The sequence below is a fragment of the Macaca thibetana genome, chromosome 1 (assembly GCF_024542745.1).
Source record: "Macaca thibetana thibetana isolate TM-01 chromosome 1, ASM2454274v1, whole genome shotgun sequence".
NCBI classification, from domain to species: Eukaryota; Metazoa; Chordata; class Mammalia; order Primates; family Cercopithecidae; genus Macaca; species Macaca thibetana.
Window position 1 is genome coordinate 166,442,418 of NC_065578.1, and position 15,553 is coordinate 166,457,970.

General features: G+C 35.0%; 1 protein-coding gene across 2 annotated transcripts in view; it reads right to left on the minus strand.

The window, feature by feature from the left end:
• Positions 1-3,145: 3,145 nt before the first annotated feature.
• Positions 3,146-15,553, minus strand: part of CFH (complement factor H) — a 113,716-nt gene continuing 101,308 nt past the window's right edge. The window contains exons 18-22 of one of the 2 annotated variants that reach the window (XM_050782512.1): positions 14,914-15,087; positions 13,648-13,824; positions 12,063-12,239; positions 9,688-9,870; positions 3,146-3,539 (exon numbers count right to left, since the gene is read on the minus strand). In XM_050782512.1, the coding sequence (XP_050638469.1) occupies positions 3,325-3,539; positions 9,688-9,870; positions 12,063-12,239; positions 13,648-13,824; positions 14,914-15,087 (926 nt within the window). In that variant the 3' untranslated portion in view covers positions 3,146-3,324. The remainder of the gene's footprint in view (positions 3,540-9,687; positions 9,871-12,062; positions 12,240-13,647; positions 13,825-14,913; positions 15,088-15,553) is intronic. The other variant, XM_050782513.1, reaches the window with a different exon arrangement.

Genomic DNA, 15,553 nt, shown 5'->3' on the forward strand with positions numbered 1-15,553 from the left:
GTGTGGAACAGTAATTGATTGGTGTATGTGTACTATCTTTACATCCCAGATATACACCCCCTTTCATTATGGTGAATGATCCTTTTAGTGTGTTGTGTTCACTTTGCAAGTGTTTTGTTGAGCATTTTTGTCTCTATATTCATGAAGAATATTGACCTATAATTTTTTTGTAGTATTCATGTGTGGCTTTGGTGTCAGTGTGATTTTGACCTCATATAATAAAACTGAGAGTTCACTCTTAAATTTCTTGACAGAATTTGAGAAGGATTAGTGTTGATTCTTTAAATGTTTGCTAGGATTCCATCCGTCGTGAAGCCACTAGTTTTTTTCTCTCTTTTTTCTTGATGATACACTTTTTATTACTTGTTCATTTTTCTTACTCATTACTGTTCTGAATTAATTTTGTATTTCTTTATGCTTCAGTAATCTTAGTGGGTTGTGGGTGGCTACGAATGTGTCTGTTTCCACTAGGTTATCCAACAGTTATTGTTGGCATATAACTGTTCATGGTGGTCTCTTCTGGTTTTTGGTATTTCTGTGTTATCAGTTACAATGTTTCCTCTTTCATTTATAAGTTTATTTGTTTGTTCCTTCTCTTTGTTTTAGTTCAGCTAAAGTTTTGTCAATCTCATTTATGTTTTCAAAAGCCAACTTCAAGTTTTGTGGATCCTCACTATTATTTTTCCAGCCTGTTTTTTTTTTTTTTTTCTGTTCTGTACCTTATTGTTTTTGTTGTTGTTGTTGTTGTTGTTTTTCCCACCACCTTTGGGTTAATTTTTTTTTTTCATTTTCTAGTTTCCAGAGATACAAAGATACTTGCTTTATTGGGATCTTCATGGAGTCATTCATGTCTCTAAACCTTCCTTTAAACTGCTTTTGTTGCATACCATATGCTTTTTAGTATGTTGCTTTTCCATTTTTGTTTGTCTCAAGATATTTTTAAATTTCCCTTTGAATTTCTTCATTGCTCCATTGGTTGTTCAGGATCATGTTTAATTTCCATGTATTTGTGAATTTCCTAACATTTCTTCTGCTGTGGTTTTCCAGTTTCATATCACAAAGCTTAAAAAATTTGTATGTAATTTCAATCTTTTTAAAAATGTTTAAGACTTGTTTTGTGGCCCAACATAAGATCTATATTGGAGACTGTACCTTGTGTACTTGAGAAGAATGTTTATTCTACTGTTGTCAAATGGAATGTTCTATGTAGGTCTGATAGGTCCATTTGTTCTAGCATATAGTTCAAGTCCAATTTTTTATTGATTTCTGTATAGACTGTCTATCCATTGTTGAACGTGGGGTATTGAAGTCCCCTACTATTATTTCATTGTTGTCTATTTCTTCCTTTAGATGTATTAATGTTTGCTTTATAGGTTTCATTGCTCCCATGTTGAGTGCGTATATACTTGCAATAGTTACAATCTATTTGTGAATTGACTCCTTTATTACTATATAATGACCTTCCTTGTTTCTTTTTACAGGTTTGACTTAAAATTTGATTTTAGTTAATGTTAGTATAGCCACCCTGCTTTCTTTTGGTTTCCATTTACATGGAACCTATTTGTTTATCCCTATGCTGTGCTATGGTCTGCATGGTAGTGCCCCTTCAAAATTTGTATGTTACATCCTCATCACTATGGTGATAGTATCAGAAAGTGAGTCCTTTTTAGGTGATTAGGTCATGAGGATCCCACCCTCAGAGACTGGATTAGTCTTTTTACAAAGAAGAGTCATGGAACTCCCCTGCCCTTTCCACATTGTAAGGACAGAGTGGGAAGGCACCATAGCGGGAAGGCACCAGTAAACAGGGAGCAAGCCCTTACAAGACATCAAATCAGTTGGCATCTTAAGCTTGAAAATCTCAGCCTCTAAAACTGTGTGAAATAAATTTCTAGTTTTTATAAATTAGCCAGTTTATGGTAATTTCTTAAAGTGGCCCAAATGTACTAAAACAATTTAGGAATAAATGTATATTCCTAAGTGTTAACACTGCTGTCAACATAACTTGCTAATTATAACAAATGTCCTTGAGGTTTTTGAAATCTGGCTTTCCTCAACTCAAGTAATTTATCTAAATCAGGATCACTAACAAGGGGACAGCCTAAGTATATAAGCCACCTGATTTTACACAATAAGATGTAATAAGGTAGCATTAAATCATATTTGTGTTGTATTTTTGATATCTTTACTTTTCATATAATGGCTTCACCTCCTTTATGAGTTTAAAATGTTCCTAGTCAAAAATGATTTTACCTAACTAGTGCTGATTAAAATGAATGAATATAAAAACTACATTTCAGAACCTTATTATTGAAATTTCCAAAACTCAGAACTCTTCTACTCCAAATATAGTTGAGGCTATTTGATGTTAAGATCATTACCAATGACATCTTTATCATTCTCAACATGCACAGCCTTGCTTGTTAGACTCATTATTTTAAAATAAATTGTGCTTTTGTTTCAAAACTGATATATGTTAAAAGTAGAAAATTCAGAGAATGCTGATATATACAAAGGAATTAAACCATAACGTTTACCCCTACTATCTCTAAACACACACACACACACACACACACACATATATGTATATACACACACACACATATATATATACACACACACACACACATTTATCTATAGTTTTAAATTTACTGGCAATATTTTTTCTAAGACATTAATTCAGGGCAAAAGTATTGTGTTTCCGTGTTTGCAGGTGAGTGCACACAAGTATGTTATAACTGATACTATATTGTTATTTTTTGTATGTTTATGTCATAATATTCATATACCAAATTACATTTTAATTCCTCTTTATGATTAGTTTGCATTATTATGTGTGCTAGATTGACATCTGATAGAAGTATCTACATTTCATCAGTTTTGGTGAATTTATGTATTGATAAATAGTAATTACTTTTATTTTATTTCCAACATGAGTTGAGACTTGACTTGGTTTTTACCTCTTTGTAAAGTTATATAATTTGGAAACCAGAGACAATGATATGTTTTCCATTTACTGTAAAATAATGAGCCTCAGAAGCTATGAAGGAAGCTTTGAGAGATTTAAGAGTGATGAACAGAAATAAAGTCGGAAAAATTGCATCTAATTTCTTGCCACAAAAATTTTATGAACTAGACACAACAGTTAGTTTTCCAAGTTTTAATATGGTGCTTTAAAGATGAGAGCCACCGGTCTCAGATTATAATTACATTTACACAAATTAACCCGAAAATGTACTAATGAATAAAAAGGAGTAAAACAATACTTAAAAAATGAAATTGAGAACTGATTTAATACTAAAGTTCTGAATAAAGGTGTGCATTTTATGATCGATAATGTCTTTTTACACAAGTTGGATACTTCAGTTTCCCATCCTGACATGTTGTTCGCAACGGGTGAGAGTTTGATGAAAGATAATATCCAGATCTACACCTAAATTCAACTGGTTCACCTGTTCTCGAATAAAGTTTCTCTTCGGCTTTCCATTTCAATGTTATGTTATATTTTTCCATAATTTCTGGGGATATAACACATGCATCTGAAAATAGAAAACAGTAAACATAAAACATTAAGTAGTATGCAAATCTTCATAGACTTTCAGGTTTTCAAGTAGTCAGGATGGTTGAGGAATTATTTCTCAAAATACTATCCAAACTGACTATGTAAAAACATCATATTGATTTAAATAAAGTTAAAATGGTAATCGATGTGAAAATGAAGTTCTGTGTTTAATGCTTGAGAATTAGAGGTGTGTTATCAAAGATTCATTACATCAGTTGTCATTTTAGGATCCCTGCATTTTAGAACTTATCATTGATGCTTTTGTTTAATTAAGATATTGGTCAAAGAGTACAAACTTTCTGCTATAATATGAATAAGAACTTGGAATCAAACACAGAGATCTAGTGATATTTATAGTTAATAATATTGTATTGTTTATTTGAAAATTGGTAAGAAAGCAGATTTTAAATGTCCTCACCACAAACACACACACACACATACGCACACACCCACCTGCACCCAATGGCAAGCATAGGTGATGAATAATGTGCTAATTAATTTGACTGTGGTTATCACTGTAGTATAAATATAGCAAAACAGCATATTGTCAAACATGAAAATATATTTTTATATGTCAACAAAATGCTTTAAAATAAAATATAAATATAATAAGAAAAATTATTTTTATTTATTTTTATTATACTTTAAGTTCTAGGTTACATGTGCACAATGGGCAGATTTGTTACATATGTAAACATGTGCCATGTTGGTGTGTTGCACTCATTAACTCGTCATTTACATTAGGTATATCTCCTAATGCTATCCCTCCCCACTTCCCCCACCCCAGGACAGGCCCCAGTGTGTGATGTTTCCCATCCTGTGTCCAAGTGTTCTCATTGTTCAATTTCCACCTATGAGTGAGAACATGCGGTGTTTGGTTTTCTGTTCCTGTGATAGCTTGCTGAGAATGACGTTTTCCAGCTGCATCCAAGACCCTACAAAGGACATGAACTCATCCTTTTTATGGCTGCATGGTATTCCATGGTGTACATGTGACACAGTTTCTTTTTTTCTTCTTTTTGAGACTGAGTCTCGCTCTGTCGCCCAGACTGGAGTGCAGTGGAGGGATCTCAGCTCCCTGCAGCTCCGCCTCCCGGGTTTACGCCATTCTCCTGCCTCAGCCTCCTGAGTAGCTGGGACTGCAGGCGCCCGCCACTTCGCCCAGCTAGTTTTTTGTATTTTTTTAGTAGAGATGGGGTTTCACCGTGTTAGCCAGGATGGTCTCGATCTCCTGACCTCGTGATCCACCCGTTCCAGCCTCCCAAAATGCTGGGATTACAGGCTTGAGCCACCTTGCCCAGCCCCACATTTTCTTAATCCAGTCTGTCATTGATGGACATTTGGGTTGGTTCCAAGTGTTTGCTATTGTGAATAGTGCCCCAATAAACATACGTGTGCATGTGTCTTTATAGCAGCATGATTTATAATCCTTGGGTATATACCCAGTAATGGGATGGCTGGGTCAAATAGTATTTCTAGTTCTAGATCTTTGAGTAATTGCCACACTGTCTTCCATAATGGTTGAACTAGTTTACAGTCCCACCAACACTGTAAAAGTGTTCCTATTTCTCTACATCCTCTCCAGCACCTGTTGCTTCCTGACTTTTTAATAATCGCCATTCTAACTGGTGTGAGGTGGTATCTCATTGTGGATTTGATTTGCATTTCTCTGATGGTGAGTGATGATGATCATTTTTTCATGTGTCTGTAGGCTGCATAAATGTCTTCTTTGGAGAAGTGTCCGTTCCTATTCTTTGCCCACTTTTTGATGAGGTTGGTTATTTTTTTCTCATACATTTTTTGAGTTATTTGTAGGTTCTGCATATTAGCCCTTTCTCAGATGAGTAGATTGCAAAAATTTTCTCCCATTCTGTAGGTTGCCTGTTCACTCTGATGGTAGTTTCCTTTGCTGTGCAGAGGCTTTTCAGTTTAATTAGATCCAATTTGTCAATTTTGACTTTTCTTGCCATTGCTTTTGGTGTTTTAAACATGAAATCCCTACCCATGCCTATGTGCTGATTGGTGTTGCCCAGGTTTTCTTCTAGGGTTTTTATGGCTTTGATCTAACACTTAAGTCTCTAATTCATCTTGAATTAATTTTTGTACAAGGTGTAAGGAAGGGATCCAGTTTCATCTTTCTACATATGGCTAGCCAGTTTTCCTAGCACCATTAATTAAATAGGGAATCCTTTCACTATTTCTTGTTTTTATCAGGTTTGTCAAAGAACAGATGGTTGTAGATGTGTGGTATTATTTCTGAGGCCTCTGTTCTGTTCCATTGGTCTATATCTCTGTTTTGGTGTCAGTTCCATGATGTTTTGGTTACTGTAGCCTTGCAGTATAGTTTGAAATCAGGTAGCGTGATGCCTCCAGCTTTGTTTTTTTGGCTTAGGATTGTCTTGGCAATGCAGGCTCTATTTTGGTTCCATGTGAACTTTAAAGTAGTTCTTTCTAGTTCTGTGAGAAGAAAGTCATTGGTAGCTTAATGGGGATGGTATTGAATCTATAAATTACCTTGGGCGGTATGGCCATTTTCACGATATTGATTCTTCTTATCTGCGAGAATGGCATGTTCTTCCATTTGTTTGTGTCCTCTTTTATTCCATTGAGCAGTGGTTTGTAGCTCTCATTGAAGAGGTCCTTCACATCCCTTGTAAGTTGGATTCCTAGGTATTTCATTCTCTTTGAAGCCATTGTGAATGGGAGTTCACTCATGATTTGGCTCTCTGTTTGTCTGTTATTCGTGTATAAGAATGCTTGCAATTTTTGCACCTTCATTTTGTATCCTGAGACTTTGCTGAAGTTGCTTAACAGCTTTAGGAGATTTTGGGCTGAGACGATGGGGTTTTCAAAATATACCATCATGTCATCTGCAAATGGGGACAATTTGACTTTCTCTTTTCCTAATCTAATACCCTTTATTTCTTTCTCCTGCCTGATTGCCCTGGCCAGAAATTCCAACATTATATTGAATAGGAGTGGTGAGAGAGGGCATCACTGTCTTGTGCCCGTTTTCAAATTGAATGCTTCCAGTTTTTGCCCATTCGGTATGATATTGGCTGTGGGTTTGTCATAAGTAGCTCTTATTATTTTGAGATATGTTCCATCAATACGGAATTTATTGAGAGTTTTTAGCATGAAGGGCTGTTGAATTTTGTCAAAGGCGTTTTCTGTATCTCTTGAGATAATCATGTGGTTTTTGTCTTTGGTTCTGTTTATATGCTGGATTGCATTCATTGATTTGAGTATATTGAACCAGCCTTGCCTCCCAGAGATGAAGCCCACTTGATCATGGTGAATAAGCTTTTTGATGTGCTGCTGGATTCGGTTTGCCAGTATTTTACTGAGGATTTTTGCATAGATGTTCATCAGGGATATTGGTCTAAAATTCTCTTTTTTTGTTGTGTTTTTGCCAGGCTTTGATAACAGGATGATGTTAGCTTCATAAAATGAGTTGACGAGGACTCCCTCTTTTTCTATTGATTAGAATAGTTTCAGAGAATGGTACCAGTTCCTCCTTGTACCTCTGGTGGAATTCAGTTGTGAATCCCTCTCGTCCTGGACTTTTTTTGGTTGGTAGGCTATTAATTATTGCCTCAATTTCAGAGCCTGTTATTGATCCATTCAGGGATTCAACTACTTCCTGGTTTAGTCTTGGAAGGGTGTATGTGTCCAGGAATTTATCCATTTCTTCTAGGTTTTCTAGTTTATTTTTACAGAGGTGTTTAGAGTATTTTCAGATGATAGTTTTTATTTCTGTGGGGTTGGGGGTCATATCCCCTTTATCATTTTTTATTGTGTCTATTGGATTCTTCTCTCTTTTCTTCTTTATTAGTCTTGCTAGCAGTCTATCCATTGTATTTCTCTTTTCAGAAAACCAGATCCTGGATTCACTGAGTTTTTGAAGGGCTTTTTGTGTCTCTCTCTCCTTCAGTTCTGCTCTGATCTTAGTTATATCTTGCCTTCTCCTAGCTTTCCAATGTGTTTGCTCTTGCTTCTCTAGTTCTTTTAATTATAATGTTAGGATGTCAATTTTAAATCTTTCCCGCTTTCCTCTGTGGGCATTTAGTGCTATAAATTTCCCGCTACACACTGCTTTAAATGTGTCCCAGAGATTCTGGTATGTTGTATCTTTGTTCTCATTGATTTCAAAGAACATCTTTATTGCTACCTTCATTTCATTATGTATGCTGTAGTCATTCAGCAGCAGGCTGTTCAGTTTCCCTGTATTTGAGCAGTTATGATTGTGTTTCTTAATTCTGAGTTCTAGTTTGATTGCACTGTGGTCTGATAAACAGTTTGTTATAAATTCTGTTCATTTACATTTGCTGAGGAGTGCTTTACTTCCAACTATGTGGTCAGTTTTGGAATGAGTGTGATGTGGTGCTGAGAAGAATGTATATTGTGTTGCTTTGGGGTGGAGAGTTCTGTAGATGTCTGTTAGGTCAGCTTGGTGCAGAGCTCAGTTCAATTCCCAGATATCTTTGTTAACTTTCTGCCTCATTGATCTGTCTAATGTTGACAGTAGGGTGTTAAAGTCTCCCATTATTTTGTGGGAGTCTAAGTCTCTTTGTAAGTCTCTAAGGACTTGCTTTATGAATCTGGGTGCTCCTGTATTGGGTGCATATATATTTAGGATAGTTAGCTCTTCTTTTTGAACTGATTCCTTACCATTATGTAATGACCTTCTTTGTCTCTTTTCATCTTTGTTGCTTTAAATTCTGTATTAATAGAGACTAAGATTGCAACCCCTGCTTTTTTTGTTTTCTATTTGCTTGGTAGATCTTCCTCCCTCCCTTTATTTTGAGCCTATGTGTGTCTCTGCATGTGAGATGGGTCTCCTGAATACAGTAAACTGATGCATCTTGACTCTATCCAATTTGCCAGTCTGTGTCTTTTAATTGGAGCATTTAGTCCATTTACATTTAAGGTTCATATTGTTATGTGTGAACTTGATCCTGTCATTGTGGTATTAGCTGGTTATTTTGCTCGTTAGTTGATGCAGTTTTTTCCTAGCATCGATGGTCTTTACATTTTAGCATGTTTTTTCAATGGCCAGTACCAGTTGTTCCTTTCCATGTTTGGTGCTTCCTTCAGGAGCTCTTGTAGGGCAGGCCTGGTGGTGAAAACATCTCTAAACGTTTGCTTCTCTGTAAAGGATTTTATTTCTCCTTCACTTATGAAACTTAGTTGGGCTGGATATGGAATTCTGAGTTGAAAATTCTTTCCTTTAAGAATGTTGAATGTTGGCCCCCACTCGCTTCTGGTTTGTAGAGTTTCTGCTGATAGATCTGCTGTTAGGCTGATGGGCTTCCCTTTGTGGGTAACCCGACCTTTCTCTCTCACTGCCATTAACATGTTTTCCTTCATTTCAACTTTGGTGAATCTGACAATTATGTGTGTTGGAGTTGCTCTTCTCAACGATTATCTTAGTGGCATTCTCTGTATTTCCTGAATTTGAATGTTGGCCTGCCCTGCTAGGTTGGGGAAGTTCTCCTGCATAATACCATACACAGTGTTTTCCAACTTGGTTCCATTCTCTCCGTCACTTTCAGGTACACCAGACAGATGTAGATTCGGTCTTTTCACATAGTCCCTTATTTCTTGGAGGTTTTGTTCATTTCTTTTTACTCTTTTTTCTCTAAACTTCTCTTTATTTTTGTTTTTAATGAGATGGAGTCTCATTCTTTCTCGCAGCCTGGAGTACAGTGGCACCATCTTGGTTCACTGAAAGCTCTGCCTCCTATGTTCATACCATTTTCCTGCCTCAGACTACTGACTAGCTGAGACTACAGTTGTCCATCACCATACCCAGTTATTATTATTATTTTGTATTTTTTAGTAGAGACGGAGTTTCACCATGTTAGCCAGGATGGTCTTGATCTCCTGACCTCCTGATCTGCCCACCTCGGCCTCCCAAACTGCTGGGATTACAGATGTGAGCCACTGCGCCCAGCCTTAAAGAGAAAAATTTCTAAACTTTACTTTCTAACATAAATATTTGGTAGGCAAGCATTCAACAGAATGATTGTTCAATAATCTGTGATTATTTTGTTACAAAGAGTGAAATTTCAGACTCATCACATTGATTTTTCCTGGGTCCATGTGGATATTAAAGTACTTACGTAAGCATTTTGGTGGATCTGACCATTGTCCGTTTCTACATGTTATTCGCTTGTTACCCTCAAGTTGATACAAGTCCTGGCATTTGTACTCAACTGATGAATCTGGAGCATATACTGACAATGGGAATGAAGTAGTGTCTCCATTGTCAATAGGTGGAGGGGGCCCACATTTTCCTGTAGAATCTAAAAAACATCATTTCATCATTTGATTTATTATGAGAGAAAATCAAACTATGAGTTCAAGTAAGGCAAATACAAACACAGCACTTTATATAATATCAACAGTTTTATGATTTCTGGTGAAAGAAATGAATCCTGGAAGAAATTTTAACCCTTGAAATTGGAAGTAATGTATTTAAGTTCTTTTCTCCTTACTGAAAGAACACATACAATATTACCAAATATTGCTGCTTACAGTAGAAAAGGATTAAGAAATGTCTTTCTGAATGAATATATGTTAAACTAGAAAACTATGACAGAGGAAGTTTCTTATTTTATATTCAACATTCTTTGGAGTAACACTAAAGGACAGAGGTCTTTAAATTGATAATGGTTTTTAAAAATCCCATATGAATTATAAAATGGAAAAGTATGTTAAACATTCTTTAAAAACAATGAATATACTTAATAATACATTGGGAGCTGACAGCCAAATAAATCTGTGAACTTGAAGAAAGAGCAATATACAATTCCTGCTCCGAAAATAGACTGAAAACAAAAAACTGAGCTGAGACAGTCAGAAAAATACAAAAACAAATAATGCAGATGCAGAAATAGAAGAGAAAGAATATTGGGCTGGAAAAATGCATAAATAAAGTGATGCCTGAAAACTTCCCATTTTTACCATAAGGCATAAACTTATATTTAAGAAGTTGAGTGAACTCCAAAGATTATAAACACACTGGAATTTATAGCAGCATACATTTTTTTAAAAACTACTTAAAAAAAGAAAAAAATATTGAAAGCAACTATACAAATCCATGCCTTTCCTTGAGGGGATCAACAATTACAGTGATGGTGAGCTTTTCATCTATAACCATGTGGTACAGTTTTCAAGTGTTTAAAGAGCTGTCAACTTCAAATTTTATATCCAGTGACACTATCCTTTACAAGTAAAGGGGTAAATACAGACATTCTTAGAGACAAGGAAACCAGGAGAATTTGTCTCCAGTAGACCTGTGCCTAAAGATTAATAAAGGAATTCTTCAAATTAAAATAAAATGATAAAAATAAGAGCCTGAGACTTTAGGATACTGAAAAAAATAGAATATTACAATGGATAAAAAGAGGAGTCAATATAACAGGATATCTTTTTCCTCATAAATTTTTTCCATTATGTTTGATGTTTGAAGCAAATGAGTTTAATATGGTGCTCAACGTATGTACAGAAAATACTAATGGCATTTATACTTAAAATGTGGAGAGTATAAATGGATCTACATGAAAATATGGTTTCCATATTCCAATTGAAGATTTTAATGTCACTACCAGTAGAGAGTAATATATTATTACATGTATATAGTATTAGCTAGAGCAACAATTTTTTAAAAGGAAGAGAAAAGCTATACAGGAGATACAATCAAAAACAATACACAATACATATGAATCAAAATTAATCTCCTTAATAATTTTCCCCGGACAGAAGAATAGGGAAATAGAACTGAAACTGAGAGGAAACACACAGAAACAAATAAATGACAAGGGCTTAAGTCTTATGTATCAATAATTATTCTAAGTGTAAATGGTCCAAGTTCATCAGTTAACAGATGATGAATGGAAGACTCACTTCAATATAAAATATAGGTAGAGTCTAAGTAAAATAGTGAAAAAAAACCCAACATTAATTTTAAAAAATAAAAGTGGGTAAGATACAATTTCCTTTGTTGGTTTCCCTTACTTCATGTCTACATATTAGAATGACCCAGGAATGTGTGATTAGACTTTTTTTTTTTATAAATACAGTCACACACCTTGAAATAAAATCTATATACTGAAGATGCCCATATTTATATCACAATCTATGATCTCTCTTCAACTGCCTATTCCATATCTTAGAATGCACACCACTTATGACTGTCAAATGCACATAATGTATCTTTTATTACATGTATTCCTGAGAAGAGCTAAGTGTTGTAATGCTTAAGATACTTTTTTTTTCAGGTTCCAAGTCTTTTAATTTGGCTGAATCTTTCTCGAAAATAATATACGCTATTACTTGTGCTCTGTTCACAAGAAGAATTGAATTTTAAGCACCATCAATCATTTTATTTGCATTTGAAAAATCTATTAATAAAAATTACCTCTTTTTATTTAAATCAACATATTTTAACCTTGCTATACTCCCCCAAAATATTAAAGGAAATATAATACTCTACCTTTGCATTGAGGTGGTTCTGTCCAGTTTCCGTTTACGCACATCACTTCTTCATCCCCAAACATTTCATAAGGGCTCCTACATTCATAACGTACTCTCTCACCAGATGCATATTTACTCATCTGTCTCGACACTATATGAGCATTTTTTACTGAGGGCGGATCCACACAGGAAGTGTCTGAATAGGAAAAAAGAAGTGGTTCCACCTCGTGTTCGTTTTGAGTAGCCAATCAACTAATACAATTACAAATATATTTCAAGATAAATTTAAAATAAGTAGATAATGTCTTATCAAATATTTTGTTGATTTTGATAAATTTAAATGTAACATTGAGGAAGAGACATAAAACTATTTTTTGTAAGGTACAAGCTTTGATGTTTTAAATTTCTTCTTCATCCTATGCTAGAACATTGTTAGACCTTTTTTTTTTTTCCTTCTGGAAACCTGTGTAAATTAAAGTTTTCCTGGATATCTCTCTTTAAGTTTGAGTACAACAAATATTATCATTTCTATTTATTTAACATTAATTCATAAAATGCAAAAAAAGTCAGCATATACAGATTATGTGGTATTGGATTGTGCTTTGCAATCATCCTGCTTATACATTTTAGCCTCTTAAAAATAAACACAAATAGACATTTTCTTAGCGAATAAGCAAAGAATTAAAAACACATTTTGAAAATGACCCAAGTTAAAAGAGAGGAAGGATGGTTAATCAAAGGATCTAAATTGGAGATGTGGAAAAGTAAAAGAAAATACTTCTACAATAATAAAAATAACTTCAGATATTTTAATTGCCAATGAATAAGGATACTATGCTGAACAATGCAAAATTCATCAGAGAGTTTCATGTTCATGTGTAGTAATAACAGGCTATAGCAATGCTTTTCACACAGAAGTGTGCATAGAATTTCCTCGAGGGGTTGGTAAAACAGTTTCAGGGTTCTATTTCGAGACTTTTGATTCTGTATGTCTAGAATGAGCTCATGGAATTTTACTTTCATTTCAAACAATCTCCAAGAAGATGATGATGCCACCGGTTTAGCAACTGCACTTTGAGAATTATTGAGCTAAGATTAATCATCAAATACTCAGTTCCATCTTTTTATTTTTAGGCATATGCCCACTTTGTCCTGCCCTAAAAAACTTAATTTATGTCCATTTTAACGATGTTAGAGGCAATTCTATATTTTATTGCCTAAGACAGTCTATGTAAATAAATTGTACTTATATATTTATTTTTATATGTATTTATTTTTTGTAGATGGAATCTCGCTCTGTCACCCTGGGTGGAATGTAGTGGCGCAATCTTGGGCCACTTCAGTCTTCACCTCCCTGGTTCAAGTGATTCTCCTGCCTCAGCCTCCTGAGTAGCTGGGACTTCAGATGTATGTCACCATGCCCCGCAATTTTTTTGTATTTCTAGTAGAGACGGGTTTTCACCATGCTGGCCAGGCTGGTCTTGAACTCCTGACCTGAAGTGATCCACTCACCTTGGCCTCCCAAAGTGTTGGGATTACCGGTGTGAGTCACTGGGCCGGGCCCATGCATTACATAAATAAATTTTTAAAATTCATCAAAGTACCTCTGCATGTTGGCCTTCCTGTCCATCTGCTATTAATGCATGTTACAGTACTGGGTCCATCCATTTTGTAATTTGTTGCACAAGTATAAGTCACTTGCTCACCAGACTTATATGAATCCTTCTTCTCTCCCATGGGTTTGGCATTTTCAAAGCTAGGTAAACTGAGGCAATCTGTTTCTGAAATAGGAAAAATATGTATTTATTCAGTAAATCTTTAAAAACAGGTTATATACAATGAATGTAATGTATTCTAATAATAGCGATATATAGAATCAATGAATACTGTACAACATTTTTCTTATAACTTGAGAAAATACACTAGCCATTTTCTCTTAATTACATTAAATTCTTCTAAATCTATTAAAAATACAAGATAGGAAGGATATTAGAAGCCTCAAGAGATATTGGTAGCCGTAGCACTTGAGATTACACATTTTTTGTTTCACATTATTTTTTGTCCATACTTGCCACCTGATATGGTTAGGCTTTGTGTCCCCACCCAAATCTCATCTTGAATTATAATCCCCAGGTGTTGAGAGAGAGACCTGGTGGGAGGTGATTGGATCATGGAGGCAGTTTCCCACATGCTGTTCTCATAATAGTGAGTGAGTTCTTACAAGATCTGATGGTTTAATAAGTGTTTGGAAGTTCCTCCTTTGCTCACTCCTCTCTCTCCTGCCACCTTGTGAAGAAGGTGCTTGCTTCCCCTTCAATGGTAATTGTAAGTTTCATGACCCCTCCTCAGCCATGCAAAACTGTGACCAATTAAAATTTTTTCTCTTATAAATTACCCAGTCTCAGGAAGTTCTTTACAGCAGTGTGAGAACGGAATAATACACCAATTATGCATGTATTGTATGTATTATTTCCAAATGTTTTGCTCCTGTCAAATGTGAAATACTTATAATAATTTTGTAAATATTTTAGAAAATATACTTATAGGGAGATTGTTGATAAACTGACAGAAGATTGAAGAATGATGAGATTGATGAGTAGAGGCAGTTGTGCCCTAAGAACAGAGATGAGAAGTCTGAGACTATACATCAGAGGATGCTTAAAGTTCACACAAGATGATGTGAAAATGAACCAATTTGGCTTATGAAGTCAAATGTTTTAATTACTAGACTTATAATTTCCCACAACAATCTAGAATATTCAAGAAAACCTTATGAAATTCTAGAGTCACTGTTTTCTTTCTTATTGGTAAGACGTACACTTTGAATGAAGAATATTTATCGTATATATAATAAACTCAATACACCATACTTATGCATGATGGAGGGTGAGACCATTTTTCTCCTAAGCATTTTGCAATTGGAGGTCCATCAATTCCAAAACCTTCAGAACATTTGTACGTAACTTCTTCTCCATACTGATAACTGTCTGAGGTGTGAGCTACAACACCATGAGAAATCTCAGGTGGAGATTTACAAGGAAGGCCTAAAAAATAAAAAACAATGAATTCAGGTTTCACTAACTCAGAAATTTAATTTTATGTGCCTGTTTTTATATTAAGTAGTTTCATTTGAAAATATACAATACAGGAGCTACTAAGACATCACAGAGAACTACACAAATGTTTCCTAAAACCAGCCTTCTGGTGTCTGTCTATCTATCCGACTGTCACCAACTGAGGAAGGACTTGAAACTAAAAGTAGCAATATATTTCAGAAAGATATCTTCAATGCCTTGGTAAGCAATGCCTCTGTAAACTTACTAGTGATAATAAGATACATATTGAGGTTTAACGGTTCCAGGTAAAACATAATGTATTGTAGAAAATCAGAAGGGGCATTGTGGGAAGAATGTAAAAGAAGTTTTAAAACATAGTGGCAAAGCAAACATGACAACTTGCAGAACAGGTTTAGGTGTGTCCCCACTCAAATCTCATCTTGAATTGCAATTG